Source organism: Xenopus laevis, chromosome 2L (assembly GCF_017654675.1).
Source record: "Xenopus laevis strain J_2021 chromosome 2L, Xenopus_laevis_v10.1, whole genome shotgun sequence".
NCBI lineage: Eukaryota > Metazoa > Chordata > Amphibia > Anura > Pipidae > Xenopus > Xenopus laevis.
In genome coordinates, this window is record NC_054373.1 from 1582759 (window position 1) to 1599641 (window position 16883).

Below are 16883 nucleotides of genomic sequence, written 5' to 3' on the forward strand. Positions count from 1 at the left end.
GCTGGGTGGCAATTCTGGTTCTGGTGGGTGAGTGGTCGGAGTTCTTGGGCAGCAGATCAGAGAATTTGGCCGCCCGATCCTAACGACACTTTTTCATGGAAAAATGAAAGACAGAAAATAATGTACAATTTCCCAGAAATGTTAATGAGCTTGAGTTGGGGGAAAAGATACAGATATAAACTCAGTCATTAAGTCTCATATTTCTGTTATTAACAGAATCTCAAACACATAGAAATCAATGGGATCAATCAGTTTTACTGCAAAAATCATATTTACTAAATTAACCCAAACAAATCTCACTAGTTACATCCTACTTATTATTCTCTCTTGTGATAAAAGGAAGAATATTAGGCTGTGTAAGGCCTGTCCAGATCTGTGCCACGTGTGCTTACAATCTAAAGTGTTATTGTGCACCAATGTGTCTTGCTAAATTGTACTTAGTACAGGGAATACCTATGCTGCCATAGTTTTATGGGATCTCTCTGTACAGACTATGAGCAAACTTAGGGACTGTTCCTGCTGAATTGTGCTTAGTACAGGGAATACCTATGTACCATAGTTTTATGGGATCTCTCTGTACAGACTATGAGCAAATTTAGGGGCTGTTCCTGCTGAATTGTGCTTAGTACAGGGAATACCTATGTACCATAGTTTTATGGGATCTCTCTGTACAGACTATGAGCAAACTTAGGGGACTGTTCCTGCTGAATTGTGCTTAGTACAGGGGAATACCTATGCTGCCATAGTTTTATGGGATCCCCCTTTACAGATTATGAGCAAATTTAGGGGACTGTTGCTGCTGAATTGTGCTTAGTACAGGGAATACCTATGTGCCATAGTAACTTGAATAGTGCTTTGTTATGTTTGCTGGTTGGGTGGGAAGGAAGCACCGAGTTCTGGAATTTTGCTGCTGTTCTGGAGGGAATGATGAAATAAATATTAATAACTTTGGTGTAATTGTTGCAGAATTACATGTCAGACCCAACACACAACTGTAACTGTCAGTCTAATGTTCATGCTCTGAGCCTTTGCCGGCAGTTATTATAAGTAGTGGAACTGTATCAGTTTCTCTGTCCTGAGTGGAAATAAAACTCGTGACAAACACGGGCAGTTTCTGTATAAAACAGTCAGAGTTTAGGAGGTTGGTGCTGCTGCTGCTGAAGTTTTTTATTTAAAGGGGTGCATCACCTTTAAGTTAATGTTTAGTATGTTATAGAATGGCAAATTCCAAACAACTTCTCAATTGGTCTTCATTGTTTACTTTTTAAGATTTTTTTTTAATTATTGGCCTTCTTCTTCTGATTCTTTCCAGGTTTCAAATGTGGGTCACTGACCCCATCTAAATTGCTATTTTGTATTCTTCATGTTTCTTTTCAGACCCTCTCCTATTCATATTCCAGTCTCTTATTCAAATCAATGTACGGTTGCTAGGGGAATTTGAATCCCTGGCAACCGGATTGCTCAAACTGCAAACCGGAGAGACGCTGAATAAAAAGCTAAACCAGTCAAAAATCACAAATAATAGAAAAATAAAAAGCAATAGCAATTTGTCTCAGAAAATCATTCTCTGCATCCTACTAACAGTTAATTTAAAGGTGAACAACCCCTTTATTTGGCTAAAAACTGTAAGAATAAAAGATTGAAATAAAAAGTAGGAGCAGCAATTCGGTTCCTCCACTCAGACCTGTCCATCTTCTCCCCACTATACAGATTCTGAGCACAGCACCAGTTCTGATACAGAAGTTCTGGCCGAACGGACCTCTTGCTCCTATGAGTCGTGCCCGGACTTGGCTCCCTCCAGGGTCCCAGACCCCCAACCTCTCTCTGTGTCCTCTATGGAGGAGATCCAGGTGGAGCTGCAGTGCGCTGACCTCTGGAAAAGGTTCCACGAAATCGGCACTGAGATGATCATCACTAAGGCAGGCAGGTGAGGTGCCCCTCAGATATAAGAAATATATAGAGTCAGTCGTTCATTTGTTACATAATGTACAAGACTAATAGAAATAGTCAATATTTATTGCCAGAACCATTAAATGTTAAAGAACAGTTAACTGGCATGTGCAATGTGATTAAACCAATTCATTGGTGCTGCACGGCTCAACCAAACTGTATTCAGTTATTGCTGAACTACAAATCCCACAGTAATGTAACATAGAAAGAAGGCTGAGGCATTCTGGGAGATGTAGTTCAGCAACATCAGAGTTATATCGGTCACCTTTAAATTAACTGTTAGTAGGATGTAGAGAGGGATATTCTGAGACAATTTGCAATTGGTTTTCATTTTTTATTACTTGTAGAGTTATTTCGTTTTTTATTCAGCAGCTCTCCAGTTTGTAATGTCAGCAGTCTGGTTGCTAGGGTCCAAATGACTAAACATTAAACATTCTCATTGGTCAGTTCTTTTGCCTTTATAATGAAGTTTTGGAACAGTTGAATTCTGATTGGTGAATTCTCTTGCATTTATAATTACGGTTTTCTGCAACTTTTATAGAAAACTAGGTGGTAACAGCATACCTCCCAACATTTTGGAAGTAAAAAGAGGGACAATTTTTTTTTTTTCGCACGTAGCGCAGCAATTTTTTGACCACACCCCTTTCTGTGGCCACACCCCCTAATTACCATGTTCGTTTTACAAAATTTGGCAGGTTATGAAAGTTTGAAAATATTTCTCCTTATTTAAACTGTGTTTTTGTGTCTCAAAATTGTTACAAAGTATCTTATTTGCACCTGTTAGCTGTTCTGGGCTCTCTGCTAAAAGCCAATTAAGTGAGAAACTTTGTTTATTTTTCTGGCTGTTCAGTGCAGAGAAAAGAGGGACTTTCCAGTACAAATGAGGGACTGCGGGTTGAGCTGTCAAAAGAGGGACTGTCCCTCCGAAAAAGGGACAGTTGGGAGGTATGGTAACAGTGTTACAGCTGGGTTTATATCCCCTTTAATTCAGTCCTTGGCCCTGGAGAGCTGGGGAAACATTTTCACGGAAACCAAGTAACCAATGAGAATTTTACTCATTGAAAACTTCATTATAAATGCAAAAGCACTGACCAATGAGAATGCTGATTGCCAGTCCCATGTCAGACATGTTGCTGTTATGTTACATACAGAGATAATGATATTATTTGTTCTTCATTATATGACACTGGAATGAGACATGGGGATAAAGGACAGACTTGTTCACTGAAACTGGGCTTAATCTTTCCAACTCCAGATGCAGAACAAACAACATGGAGTCACATTTACTCACATCAGCTGCGATTTTCATTGGAGGAAATTTTTGCATATTAAAGGGATCATTAACATTAAAAGTACAGCCCTGACATTTGCTGAACTACAGCTCTCCACATCCTTTATTCCTTGATAATATGTTAAATTAAAGTGAGATTTGTAGTCTGACAAGTGAGTAAAGAGCGTTTGAGCAGCAGTGATCGCTAATATTTACATTTTGTCTGTTTGTAGCTGAAAGGTGCTGCTCCGGCTACTTTGTGTACATTGTGGTGCATTACAGTGCAGCGCATGGACAGAGGACACTACACCATAGAGATGATAATAGGATATGCAGATATTTCTGCTGAATAGGGAAGGACAAGTTAGTTTAGAGTGGAATGTTTGACTCATTACCATAAAATATGCAAATATATGCAGGCACAAGGCACAGTGTATTATGGGTAGTGGGACAAACCATTAGCAGGAGGAACATTCTTGTGCAAAATAAGTATATTCTTATTCCTGTGCAAATTCCTACCAGGTGTTTAAACTTTAAACTTCTACTTTATATGTTGGCTGGAAATCATAAGAAAGTCTCCCCAATTAAAAAAAGATTCAGAAATGTATCCGCCATAAATCCTATGTTAGGGTTATTAACCCTCCTTGTCTTGGGGTGAGCTGCTGTTTAATGAGTGAATAGTGAGAATTGCACTGCTGACAACACATTGTTACCACTATTGTATCTGCAATAGAAAGGTGCAATTTTTGGACTACATTTTATGTTTAAAGAACAGATCAAGTGTTTTAATTGTCAGGTAACAGTGTTTTCAGTCAATATAGTGTTGCCTGACAATGAAGTAAAATGGGATAGAACTTGTCGTTCCTGGTAATATCAGACTATACAGGAATATTCAGGTGTATTGAATAAAAATCTGCAGCTGAGAATAATTATAGATGCAAGAAAATTCACCAATGAGAATTCTACTGATGAAAACCCTCATTATAAATGCAAAAGAAGTGACCAATGAGAATGCTGATTCCAAGCCCCATGTCAGTGCTGTAATGTTTCCAACTCCAGTTGCAGGAACAAAGACCATGGAGCCAGATTATCAGCTGCGATTCTCACTGGAGGAAGATTTTGCAGAGATTGTGGAGATTTGGGGATAAGTTTTATTGTGCAATATTGCTTTAAGAATTCAACCCTGATGTTGCTGGACTACAGCTCCCAGCATGCCTCAGCCTTCATTATCTGTTACATTATTCTGGGATTTGTAGTCCAGCAACAACTAAATGGAAGTTTGATTGAGCCGTGCAGAAAAAAAGCACAATTAGTTTAATTATGGGTCAGTGTTGCCAAGATAAAATTACCATAAATCAGCCAATTAGACTTTCTGTTCCTGCTCGTCCTCATATCACAGAGAATCTCTAAACACTGTGCATCCCATGAGCATCAAATTAACGAGGGACATGTATTATTGAGTTTCTAGATGAGCTTTTGCCAAATCCTTTAACTATTGTCTAAATCTTTTCTTGCTTTGTAGGAGGATGTTCCCAGCCATGAGGGTGAAGATCTTAGGCCTTGATCCCCACCAACAATATTACATTGCAATGGACATCGTTCCTGTGGACAACAAGAGATACAGGTAACTATATGGGTATTTGCTGGGTCTCTCTCAGTAGCTGGGATTTAATTAGGAACTTCTACTCTACATGGGTTCTCAATAACACAACCTGTACATGTGAGTTCTAGGTTACCCAACTCAGCAGTTTTCAAGATTGTCAAGATTTATGTACATAGGTCCCTGTTTTTTTATGTACACAGTCTCTGTACAGGGATTCCTGTTAACACAATGCCAGTATATGGGTTCTCAATGACACTTAACTAAGTTCTAGGTTACACATCTCATATTCCTGTACAATGTCACAATCTCTGTACATGGATTCTTGATTCCATGATCTATGTACATGGGTTCCTGATTCCATGATCTCTGTAGATGGGTTCCCGATTCCATGATTTCTGTAGACAAATTCTCAATTCCATGGTCTCTGTAAATGGGTTCTCGATTCCATGATCTCTGTAGATGGGTTCTAGATTCCATGATCTCTGTAGATGGGTTCTTGATTTCATAATCTCTGTAGATGGGTTTTCGATTTCATGATCTCTGTAGATGGGTTCTCGATTCCATGATCCCTGTACATGGATTCCCTATTCCATGATCTCTGTAGATGGGCTCCTGATTCTATGATCTCTTACATGGGTTCCCGATTCCGTAAACTCTGTACATGGGTTCCTGAATCCACGATCTCTGTAGATGTGTTCTCAATTCCATAATCTCTGTAGATGGATTTTCAATCCATAATCTCTGTACATGAGTTCTCAATTCCATGATCCCTGTTCATGGATTCCCGATTCCATGATCCTGTATATGGGTTCCAGATTCCATGATCTCTGTAGATGGGTTCTCAATTCCATGATCTCTGTGCATGGGTTCCCGATTCCATGAGCTCTGTACATGGGTTCCCGATTTCATGATCTCTGTAGATCGGTTCCTGATTCCATGATCTCTGTACATAGGTCCCCGATTCCGTAAACTCTGTACATGGGTTCCTGAATCCGCGATCTCTGTAGATGTGTTCTCAATTCCATGATCTCTGTAGATGGATTTTCGATCCATAATCTCTGTACATGGGTTCTCGATTCCATGATCCCTGTATATGAATTCCCGATTCCATGATCTTGAATATGGGTTCCAGATTCCATGATCTCTGTAGATGGGTTCTCAATTCCATGATCTCTGTAGATGGGTTCCTGATTCCATGATCTCTGTACATGGGTTCCCGATTCCGTGATTTCTGTATATGGGTTCCTGAATCCACAATCTCTGTAGATGTGTTCTCAATTCCATGATCTCTATAGATGGATTTTCGATTCCATAATCTTTGTACATGGGTTCTTGATTCCATGATCCCTGTACATGGATTCCTGATTCCATGATCTCTGTATATGGATTCCAGATTCCATGATCTCTGTAGATGGGTTCTCAATTCCATGATTTCTGTACATGGCTTCCCGATTCCATGATCTCTGTAGATGGGCTTGTTGATGTCACAAATTCTGTGTGTGAGTTCTAGACAATGACGCTCTTATTCAGACCACAATCCCTGGCTGAGTTCCTTTAACTTTGGTTGTTACTGATTGGTTGTTACTGAGATCCTATTAGTGCTCTCCATGTGCACCTTTGTTAATCTCCATTTGATTGGAGAGACACCTGATCACAAGACCTCCTGCTCTCTCGTTCTAGGTACGTCTATCACAGCTCCAAATGGATGGTGGCTGGAAATGCCGACTCCCCGGTGCCGCCCCGTGTTTATGTCCATCCGGATTCTCTGGCTTCTGGGGACACTTGGATGAGACAAGTGGTCAGCTTTGATAAACTCAAACTCACCAACAACGAGCTGGATGACCAGGGCCATGTGAGTGGAACTCAGACTAATATATCTATATATATGTTCTTGTATTGCATGGGGGGGAGTGAACGTAAAGAGATTTTAGGGGGTGCAAGTGCAAGAGCATTAATAGGCATTGCAATGGGTCCTTTAGTATATGTATATATATAACTATATAACAGTGTTTATTATGGGGTGCACGTTTGGTTCCAGATTATCTTGCACTCTATGCACAAGTATCAGCCGCGCATCCACGTCATACGCAAAGACTTCAGTAGCGACTTGTCCCCCACAAAGCCCGTACCAACCGGAGAGGGCGTCAAGACTTTCAGCTTCCCCGAAACCGTATTCACCACAGTGACCGCCTATCAGAACCAGCAGGTGAGAGCAGAGCCCACTTTCAAGCATAAGGATTTGGGTTCTAAAAGAAAAAGATCTTCTCCCCCCACCCCCACCACATATACACATATAAGTGCAACAAATGAATTTGCACATTAATGACTTCCAGTTGTGCAGAGGTTTCATTTGGACTCCTTTGCTCTTTCAGATCACTCGGCTGAAGATTGACAGGAACCCGTTTGCCAAAGGATTCCGAGACTCTGGGAGGAACCGGTATGTGCCAAGTCTCATCTTCTAACAACAGGGAGTTGTGGGGGCTCAGGACAATCGTAGGGTTAATCACATGCTGACACAGTCTTAGAAATAACATTTTTATATCCAAACAACTGCAAAACAGCAGGAAATCTGTACATTTCTGAAATGATCCAATTCTGTCTTTTTACCATCAGATACAAAATACAACAGATAATTACTAACTAATAATTACTCAACAGAATGCGGGAAAGAGTTTTATCCTTTTCTACCTGTCAGTGCGGAAATGAGTGTTTTACCCATAATTCCACTCAGATGAGCGTCACACGGAACAACTGCCATTCTGCACATTCCTTTTGCTTTTCTACACACACAATATAGTGTCAGTATCTAGTTACAGTTATACTCACCCCTTTCTGATGTCATAACTACACAAAATAGAGTCTGTGAAGACAAGTTTGTTCTCAAAATTAAAACATATGTGTAAAAGAAATATAAAGCAACTTAATAATCACAAACATTACTCACCTGAGTTATTGACCGATTTCTAATATCCTTATCATTTACAGTAGGGGGTACATTATCCCTTATAATACATGAGTGATACTCAGAGTTCCCTGTATAACTCAGCCTGCAGCCTTGTGCCTTTATATGGTCACAGAACAACCCCTCAGTGACTTCTAATATCCTTATCATTTACAGTAGGGGGTACATTATCCCTTATAATACATGAGTGATACTCAGAGTTCCCTGTATAACTCAGCCTGCAGCCTTGTGCCTTTATATGGTCACAGAACAACCCCTCAGTGACTTCTAATATCCTTATCATTTACAGTAGGGGGTACATTATCCCTTATAATACATGAGTGATACTCAGAGTTCCCTGTATAACTCAGCCTGCAGCCTTGTGTCTTTATATGGTCACAGAACAACCCTTCAGTGACTTCTAATATCCTTATCATTTACAGTAGGGGGTACATTATCCCTTATAATACATGAGTGATACTCAGAGTTCCCTGTATAACTCAGCCTGCAGCCTTGTGCCTTTATATGGTCACAGAACAACCCCTCAGTGACTTCTAATATCCTTATCATTTACAGTAGGGGGTACATTATCCCTTATAATACATGAGTGATACTCAGAGTTCCCTGTATAACTCAGCCTGCAGCCTTGTGTCTTTATATGGTCACAGAACAACCCTTCAGTGACTTCTAATATCCTTATCATTTACAGTAGGGGGTACATTATCCCTTATAATACATGAGTGATACTCAGAGTTCCCTGTATAACTCAGCCTGCAGCCTTGTGCCTTTATATGGTCACAGAACAACCCCTCAGTGACTTCTAATATCCTTATCATTTACAGTAGGGGGTACATTATCCCTTATAATACATGAGTGATACTCAGAGTTCCCTGTATAACTCAGCCTGCAGCCTTGTGCCTTTATATGGTCACAGAACAACCCCTCAGTGACTTCTAATATCCTTATCATTTACAGTAGGGGGTACATTATCCCTTATAATACATGAGTGATACTCAGAGTTCCCTGTATAACTCAGCCTGCAGCCTTGTGCCTTTATATGGTCACAGAACAACCCCTCAGTGACTTCTAATATCCTTATCATTTACAGTAGGGGGTACATTATCCTTATAATACATGAGTGATACTCAGAGTTCCCTGTATAACTCAGCCTGCAGCCTTGTGTCTTTATATGGTCACAACCCCTCAGTGACTTCTAATATCCTTATCATTTACAGTAGGGGGTACATTATACTTATAATACATGAGTGATACTCAGAGTTCCCTGTATAACTCAGCCTGCAGCCTTGTGCCTTTATATGGTCACAGAACAACCCCTCAGTGACTTCTAATATCCTTATCATTTACAGTAGGGGGTACATTATCCCTTATAATACATGAGTGATACTCAGAGTTCCCTGTATAACTCAGCCTGCAGCCTTGTGCCTTTATATGGTCACAGAACAACCCCTCAGTGACTTCTAATATCCTTATCATTTACAGTAGGGGGTACATTATCCTTATAATACATGAGTGATACTCGGAGTTCCCTGTATAACTCAGCCTGCAGCCTTGTGTCTTTATATGGTCACAACCCCTCAGTGACTTCTAATATCCTTATAATTTACAGTAGGGGGTACATTATCCCTTATAATACATGAATGATACTCAGAGATCAGCGGGATATACTTTGCTGTATTTCAGACACAGACTAGGGGTAGAGACAGAACATTTATTTTGGGAACTTTATAGGGTGACACTTTCATGCTATCAGGCTGGTGCTGTCTTGCAAAAATGATTGAAATACCCCATGGTGTCTTTAACCGTTTAACTGACAGTAAAGTTTAATGTTCCTGTGATAGTGATCAGTATGGGATGGGGTAGAAACAAATCATTATGAAGGACTCACACACTGAATTATTATCCAGCCCAATGGGTTCTCGTCCCAAATTAAATTTAGACTCAGAAATGTTACATTTGAGGTGACTGTTGCCCTTTAAACAATAAAGTATCTTCTATGGGATTGAAGTGAAGTGAAAGTGACACAGTCTGATCCCAGACACAAAGGCCTAACATTGGGGTGACTGTCCCTTGATCCCCCCCAGACAAATCTTCCCCAGGCTGGTGACACGGCCGACGCGGACTGTACGGCAGACCCATGTGGGTTCCATTATCCAGAAATGCACGACATCTTGTTCCATTTTACATACAATAGAGGAATTTGATTTATTGCTCGATATTAAAAATGTGCAGCGCTGAGACAAGGGGAAGAGATGAAACGATACATCACATTTCTCATTCCCATTAAATGTACAAAACGAATCCAAATGTACCGAGTGGACAGTGAGCTTTTCCCTGGGAGCCCCCATGTTAATTATATTGGCGTATGAACCCCAGCGCGCGGGGGGGGGGTCCTTTCAGTGTTTGTTGGGCCTATAATAAAGGGGAAATAATTCTATAGAAGCAGAATAAACTGATCTCTGTGATTGGATTAAGTGACACTGGAGAATTAGTAGCTGCTGCTTGCAACTGGTTCCTCTGTACCCCTGGGGGGCGCTACAGGCTACTTAACCTATAAACGCAACATTATTTGGGCCCTTTATGACTTAGAACATGATTATAGTAATTACCTTTTCAGCTGACACTTTCTTAGATCCCATGAGACAAATTCACATATAGAACTACAGTCAGACAGTTGTCAATACTGAAGAACCAAACTGGTCCAACCCAATGGCAGAGCTACACAGGGGGGACTCCCACTCCTGTTCCAACTTGTCAGGGGGATCTCCCGCCGCCCTGTTATTAAGTGTTGTGTAGACGTTGCCTGTTTCCCATTTGCCTCCTCTCTCTCTCGCCCTTAGCACCGGCCTGGAGGCCATCATGGAGACGTATGCGTTCTGGAGGCCACCGGTCCGTACCCTTACCTTTGAAGATTTTACAACCATGCAGAAGCAGCAAGGTGAGCTAAACCCCCCCAAACAAGCTCCAGATACAGGAGAATTACATTTGTTTGGGTTTTTTACTCCTCTTTCATCTGTGGAGCAGCTGAGCTTCTAATCCAGTGGTTTTAGTTAAAGATGGGGAAAAAAACCCATAGAAAATCTAAGGCGGAGAGGTGGTGAGACGGGGATTTATGTCAGCTCACGTGCTCAATAGTTCAAGTACCTGGAGTTTTGATAGGCAGGAACATGCGGCACAGTCATCCCATCGGAGCCTTTGCTTTCAGCTTCATTTCATCTCCCCTAAATCAGGAGCTTTCTTCTCCCACCACATTACATACAGGTCCAGATCCACAATCACAACCAAGTGCTTCAAAGTTGGGTATCAGGAATATGTGTAAGTGTGTGTATATATATATATATCTATATAATATCTCCAATGGGATTGAACCCAGATCAACTGCTTTCAGCAACCAATGGCGAAATTAGTGGCGCAGATACCCTGCCCAAAGGCTACACTTCACATAACGGTGAGACATAGAGAATTGACATAAGTAGAGATGATGCCAGGGGTAAATGACTGTGCCCTGAGCTTGGGCATAAAGTAATATTCAGGGATGTTTGTTCTTTTTCATTCAGGGCCCAATATACACTATATGGCTATATGTATCCAGACCATGCCCAGCCCCCAGTGGGACATGAATGTAGGAAGCATCAGTCTTGAACCCTATGGGCGAGGTCTGGTGAAGATTCTTGTAGAAAATATCAATATACTAAGAGCTTTCCAAGAGAGAATATATTTTTTCATTCTAATATTGGGTTTGATTTCATTAGGTCTCGTGAGAATGACAAGCGAGTGCCCAAAGCAGGGGGGGGGGTTCATTCTTCTCGGTTCCTCTAGGGCGGAGCTTCACTGCAGAATTCTTCTCGGTTCCTCTAGGGCGGAGCTGGGCTGCAGAGTTCCATGACCTTTAGGTTTACAGGTGTTCTTGGGGAGGAGCTAATTTCTCACAACATCATCGTTTTTTAAACAACAAATATTCCTACTGCGATTTCATTTGCTGTTGTTTTTCTTTCCCAGGAGGAAGCACCGGGACGTCTCCTACAACCTCCAGCACTGGGACACCATCACCTTCAGCTTCGTCCCACCTTCTGTCCCCCTCGTGCTCCCCACCCTCCTTTCACCTGAACCCCAACTCTTTCAATGTTGGCTGCAGGGAGAATCAGCTGTGCAACCTGAATCTTTCTGAGTACCCAGCTTGTGCCCGGAGCAACATGGCAGCACTGCAGAGCTACGCCGGCCTCAGTGACAATGGATATAACCGGCTTCAGAGTGGCAACTCCTCTGGGCCCCAAGCTCATGAGACTTTTATGCCACAGAGGACTTCATCATTGATCTCTGGGATGCCCACGCCACCTTCCTTGCCAAGCAACAGCAAGATGGATACATACAGTGGCCAGCTGGGGTCATATCCAACTTCACAGTTTCAGTATATGATGCAATCTGGAAACCCCTCCTCCGGCTCCTCATCTTCACACATGTTTGGGGGTGGCCATATGCAGCAGGGCTCCTACAATGCGTTTTCTCTTCACAACCCCTACAATCTCTACGGATACAATTTCCCATCCTCTCCCCGTTTGGCAGCAAGTCCAGAGAAACTGACAGCACCTCAAGGCACTTTACTCTGCTCCTCTCCATCTAATGTTCCATTTGGGGAAAGGCAGTACCTTTCCACGGGGATGGATGCAATGCACATGATTGGTAGCCCTTCAGCCAATCAACAGGCAGCAAATGGCTGTGACAGCAGACAATATGGATCAGTCCCAGGCTCATCATCACAAATGTCTGTGCATATGGTCTAAATGGGGACGTGTAACATGGGAACCAACGTGCCTTCATGGATGGAACAGTTTGAAAGCTCCAAGGAGGGAGGCCTTGGCTTATCTCCTGGATAATCAAAGGAGTCAAACTGAATATATGGTATTATAGACCTGGATCGCACTGCTCTCAATATTTACCATGTAGAACGGTCATTGGTATCAACATCAGCACTTGTTCTAGTCAGCATGTCACATAATCCCCCCAATATTTATCCTTCATCACTGTTGGTTGTATCTACTGCCCCTGGGGCTTATTTATTCACCCATGACATTACATCGGTCCAGCACTTTCCCTGGATCAGAACATCCATCTGGCTAATGGGTCCTCCACTAAATTGAACCCACCAAGATGAACATCCCTCCAGTAGGGCCGGTGGGAATGCAGCAAAACTCACGTCCGTTGGCATCACTAAAGCCTGGATCATTATTGGATTAACAGGCAAAGCTGGATTCAGTCTTCACGCTAAAGATATTTATCAGTACAACGTTTTTTTTTTTGGAGGTCTCATGGTTTTATGGTTTCGCTGACTTTGTGACTCCTCATGGCTGGACATCTGCTGGGCAATGAGCAGGTAGAGATTAGACAATATGGGTCAGTGAGGGATGATGCATTGACTTCTTTGAACTTCTCCAACGAAGGAAAAAGCACATAGTAAATGTTTGGACAGGTTTCATGCATGAGATACATTGTAGCACCACTAAAAGCACAGGCGATGCTCAGGTTTCCTTTCTGCACAGCCAAGACCCATGGAAATGGTGCAGGTCGAGAAACGAGAGGCTACACTTGGGTTGGGTATCCATTTAGGTGGTAACTTATAAAGACTGTATCCAGCTGTTGTAGAACCTTATCTTCCCTCACCTTCCTACTGGGTGAATTCAATGGAGCACTGGCCTTTTCATTTAGCAATGTGTTCTCCCATGTCCTAGGCTTTCAGGCAAGTGAACCCACCACAACTTAGCCTTAGCCATTTACTGCTCAGTCCTCTCCTATGTTTATCTGTGTCTTAACCATTTAGTAAAGCAGAGACACTCTGTCTGTACCACCTATCAAAATGGGGAATTAGATTGCCCTGTACGAGGGTATTTAGCTAAGTAAACACTTATTCTATCACCATTGGTGCCTTAACATTTAGTACAGTGGTCTCCTTCCATCTCTATCTGTGCCTTAGCCATTGAGGAACATACACTCCACTATTCCTAGTGCCTTCATTTAGGGAAATGTATTCCCCACTATCCAAGTCTTTTCTATTTAGTAAAGTATAAACCTCCAATCAGCCATTCTGGAACCTGGGTACCCTGGAACTATAGCAGAGTGACTGTTACCCCAATGGGGTGAGTGCTTATTTGTGCCCTGGGTACCTCTGAAACTATAACAGGGTGACCATTACAATGCTTTGTGTAATCTAGTTGGGATCTGAATGTGTATGGGAGGAAATTTCCAAATACTGGAAGACAAAGAAGAGTAGTTCTTGAACATCTTTTAAGACTCTACAAGAGAGCAACTATGATACTTTATATAAATAGGTAAGATTTTGATTTTATAGAGCTAATAACCCATCAGATGTTAACGGTATGTCTTTAAAATGTTCAGTTTCCCAGGCAGTAGTGCTCTGTCAGTCATTCTGAATTGGCGGAAACTGACAACATCATTGGATGTCTATAGGGATACTGTCATCTCAAAAGATTTTATTTGCCCCTGAAGGCAATTCGTAATGTTCTGTTCATTAAAATCATATAAAAAAAATGATTTATATTAGTTTTTAGAAGAACTAGCCACTAGGGGAACAGATTCATTCTAGTAATTTATGTCTCTTCTAATTGGGTATTTGGTACATTGTCCTGGTTACTCAGGGTGAGAGGTGGGACATGTTGGTATGAGGACATGTAGGGTGTGAGTCCAATTGTGGGACATCTTTCTTTTTGACTCTTTTACCATTTCTAAAATCATTTAAGGCTTGTGATACCATCTTAGAGAACAATAAAACCATGTAGAGGAATATTTGAGTCCATACCCACAACACGTCATTCACCAGTGGTAGATATTTGAAACAGAAGATGGGTACAATGGTATGATGCCACTGTGGCTGCTGTAGAAGAAACATTTAGTTGTTGGTACTTGACTCATCTTCTTCCATCAACTCCGTTCATAGGCCCCCTTTGCTTCTAGTGACCCTTTTCACCTCAACTCTAGTCAAGTAGGAGGCTTTTGGATACAATCCCCATATTGAGCAGTGCTGCCCAGGATTTTCCATGGTGATGGCCAATTTCCCCCTATGTTTCAGGGTTTTAATATAAAACAATAATGTCATACAAAGAGGCCTATGGAGATCTTGGGCACACTGGGAGCCCATGGGCTCTCTGTAATAGAGTGTAGAAAATCTAGGTTTTCATAAGAAAGACCCATTGTTTCATTGCTTTACTTTTGGTTCCTGGGTGCACATGCCCTTTAAAAAATGCTGATACTGCACGGCAGTGTAATAAGTTCATTTGTTACTCATACAAGAAAATTTTATATTTGTTTATTAATAAGTAATAAGTGCTAATAACAAGTATTCTGTTAATATGCTAATATTGTGCCCGAAGAGGACCTCTATGCATTGAGCCATGAGAGCTAGAGCCAAGAGCAGACAGTTCCAGGGAGTGGGCAGTTCAGTCTTGTGACTCAGTGGAAAGAGAATTGATATCAGGCAAGCAATTAATTACATGGAATTGTTTCATCGTTAGCTCATTGCTTTTCCTTCCGTCATTCTGCTTCATTAAAAACAACAGCATCTCGTTATCCCGATCCCAATCACACTTATCTGACTCTTCAAGCTCTCAATGGGGCCCCCAGCCAATCCAGTCTCAATTACAGGGCCTGACGAGGGGCTTCTGCTCTTATGAATAACATGAAAGATTATTCAAATTGTGTGAAAATGCAAATGATGGTAGAAAGCTATTTGTGTTTGGATGTGTTGTAGATAAGTGTATTTAAGTGCATAGAGAGGGCTCCAGACCCTGGAGCTCAGCAATCAGTTATGTAATATACATATTATGTATAAATATTTCTGCTCTGCACTCTGTTTATAAGTGCCAAGCACAAGCAGGTGCCCAATAAATATTCTCGCTCCTTTCACTGCTTTAAGTTTCCATTTTATTTGACATTTCATTCCTATTCACAATATACATGAGTCCAGTTGAGTAATGAAGAAACACAGGTTCAGTAGAGTAACCAATATACATGAGTACAATTGAGTAATAAAGAAACGCACGTTCAGTAGAGTAACCAATATACATGAGCCCAGTTGAGTAATGATGAAACACAGGTTCAGTAGAGTAACCAATATACACGAGTACAATTGAGTAATAAAGAAACGCACGTTCAGTAGAGTAGCCAATATACATGAGTACAATTGAGTAATAAAGAAACGCATGTTCAGTAGGGTAACCAATATACATGAGTTCAACTGAGTAATAAAGAAATACAAGTTCAGTAGAGTAACCAATATACATGAGTCCAGTTGAGTAATAAAGAAACACATGTTCAGTAGAGTAACCAATATACAGTACATGAGTTCAGCTGAGTAATAAAGAAATACAAGTTCAGTAGAGTAACCAATATACATGAGTTCAGCTGAGTAATAAAGAAACACAAGTTCAGTAGAGTAACCAATATACATGAGTTCAGTTGAGTAATGAAGAAACACAAGTTCAGTAGAGTAACCAATATACATGAGTTCAGTTGAGTAATGAAGAAATACAAGTTCAGTAGAGTAACCAATATACATGAGTTCAGTTGAGTAATGAAGAAACACAAGTTCAGTAGAGTAACCAATATACATGAGTTCAGCTGAGTAATAAAGAAATACAAGTTCAGTAGAGTAACCAATATACATGAGTACAATTGGGCAATGAAGAAACACAAGTTCAGTAATATAACCTATAAACATGAGTTCAGCTGAGTAATAAAGAAACACAAGTTCAGTAGAGTAACCAATATACATGAGTACATTTGAGTAATAAAGAAACACAAGTTCAGTAGACAAGGTGCAAAGTGCAACATTGGAGGGCACAGGCCGACCTGCTTCTGTCGCCATTTCTTACCTTTTTTTCTGAATGAAGCACAAGTTCTGGAATGGGTGGGGGGGTCGGAGGGAGACGCCATTTGTGTTCACTCATAGTCCCCCGGGGGTAAATCAGTCCCACTACAGTACAGTGCCAACGTGAGAGCTTCTTCCTATAATATAGACTACAGACTGTCTGCCCAGTACCCCTCTAATAACCCCACTAATAACACACTTTTGTGTCCATAAAAGAAATGGC

At 41.2% G+C, this 16883-nt stretch overlaps 1 protein-coding gene and 1 non-coding gene across 2 annotated transcripts in view; both read left to right on the forward strand.

Moving 5' to 3' along the window:
* The window catches only part of tbx15.L (T-box 15 L homeolog), a 40399-nt gene extending 24705 nt beyond the window's left edge, over window positions 1-15694 (forward strand). The window contains exons 2-8 of the mRNA XM_018245792.2: window positions 1711-1927; window positions 4743-4844; window positions 6504-6675; window positions 6862-7029; window positions 7196-7260; window positions 10623-10720; window positions 11782-15694. Coding sequence (XP_018101281.1) covers window positions 1711-1927; window positions 4743-4844; window positions 6504-6675; window positions 6862-7029; window positions 7196-7260; window positions 10623-10720; window positions 11782-12563 — 1604 coding nt within the window. The 3' untranslated portion in view covers window positions 12564-15694. The remainder of the gene's footprint in view (window positions 1-1710; window positions 1928-4742; window positions 4845-6503; window positions 6676-6861; window positions 7030-7195; window positions 7261-10622; window positions 10721-11781) is intronic.
* Window positions 3858-3974, forward strand: LOC121400266. The gene has a single exon (XR_005965672.1). It is a non-coding gene; the product is annotated as a U4atac minor spliceosomal RNA (small nuclear RNA).
* Window positions 15695-16883: the final 1189 nt, after the last annotated feature.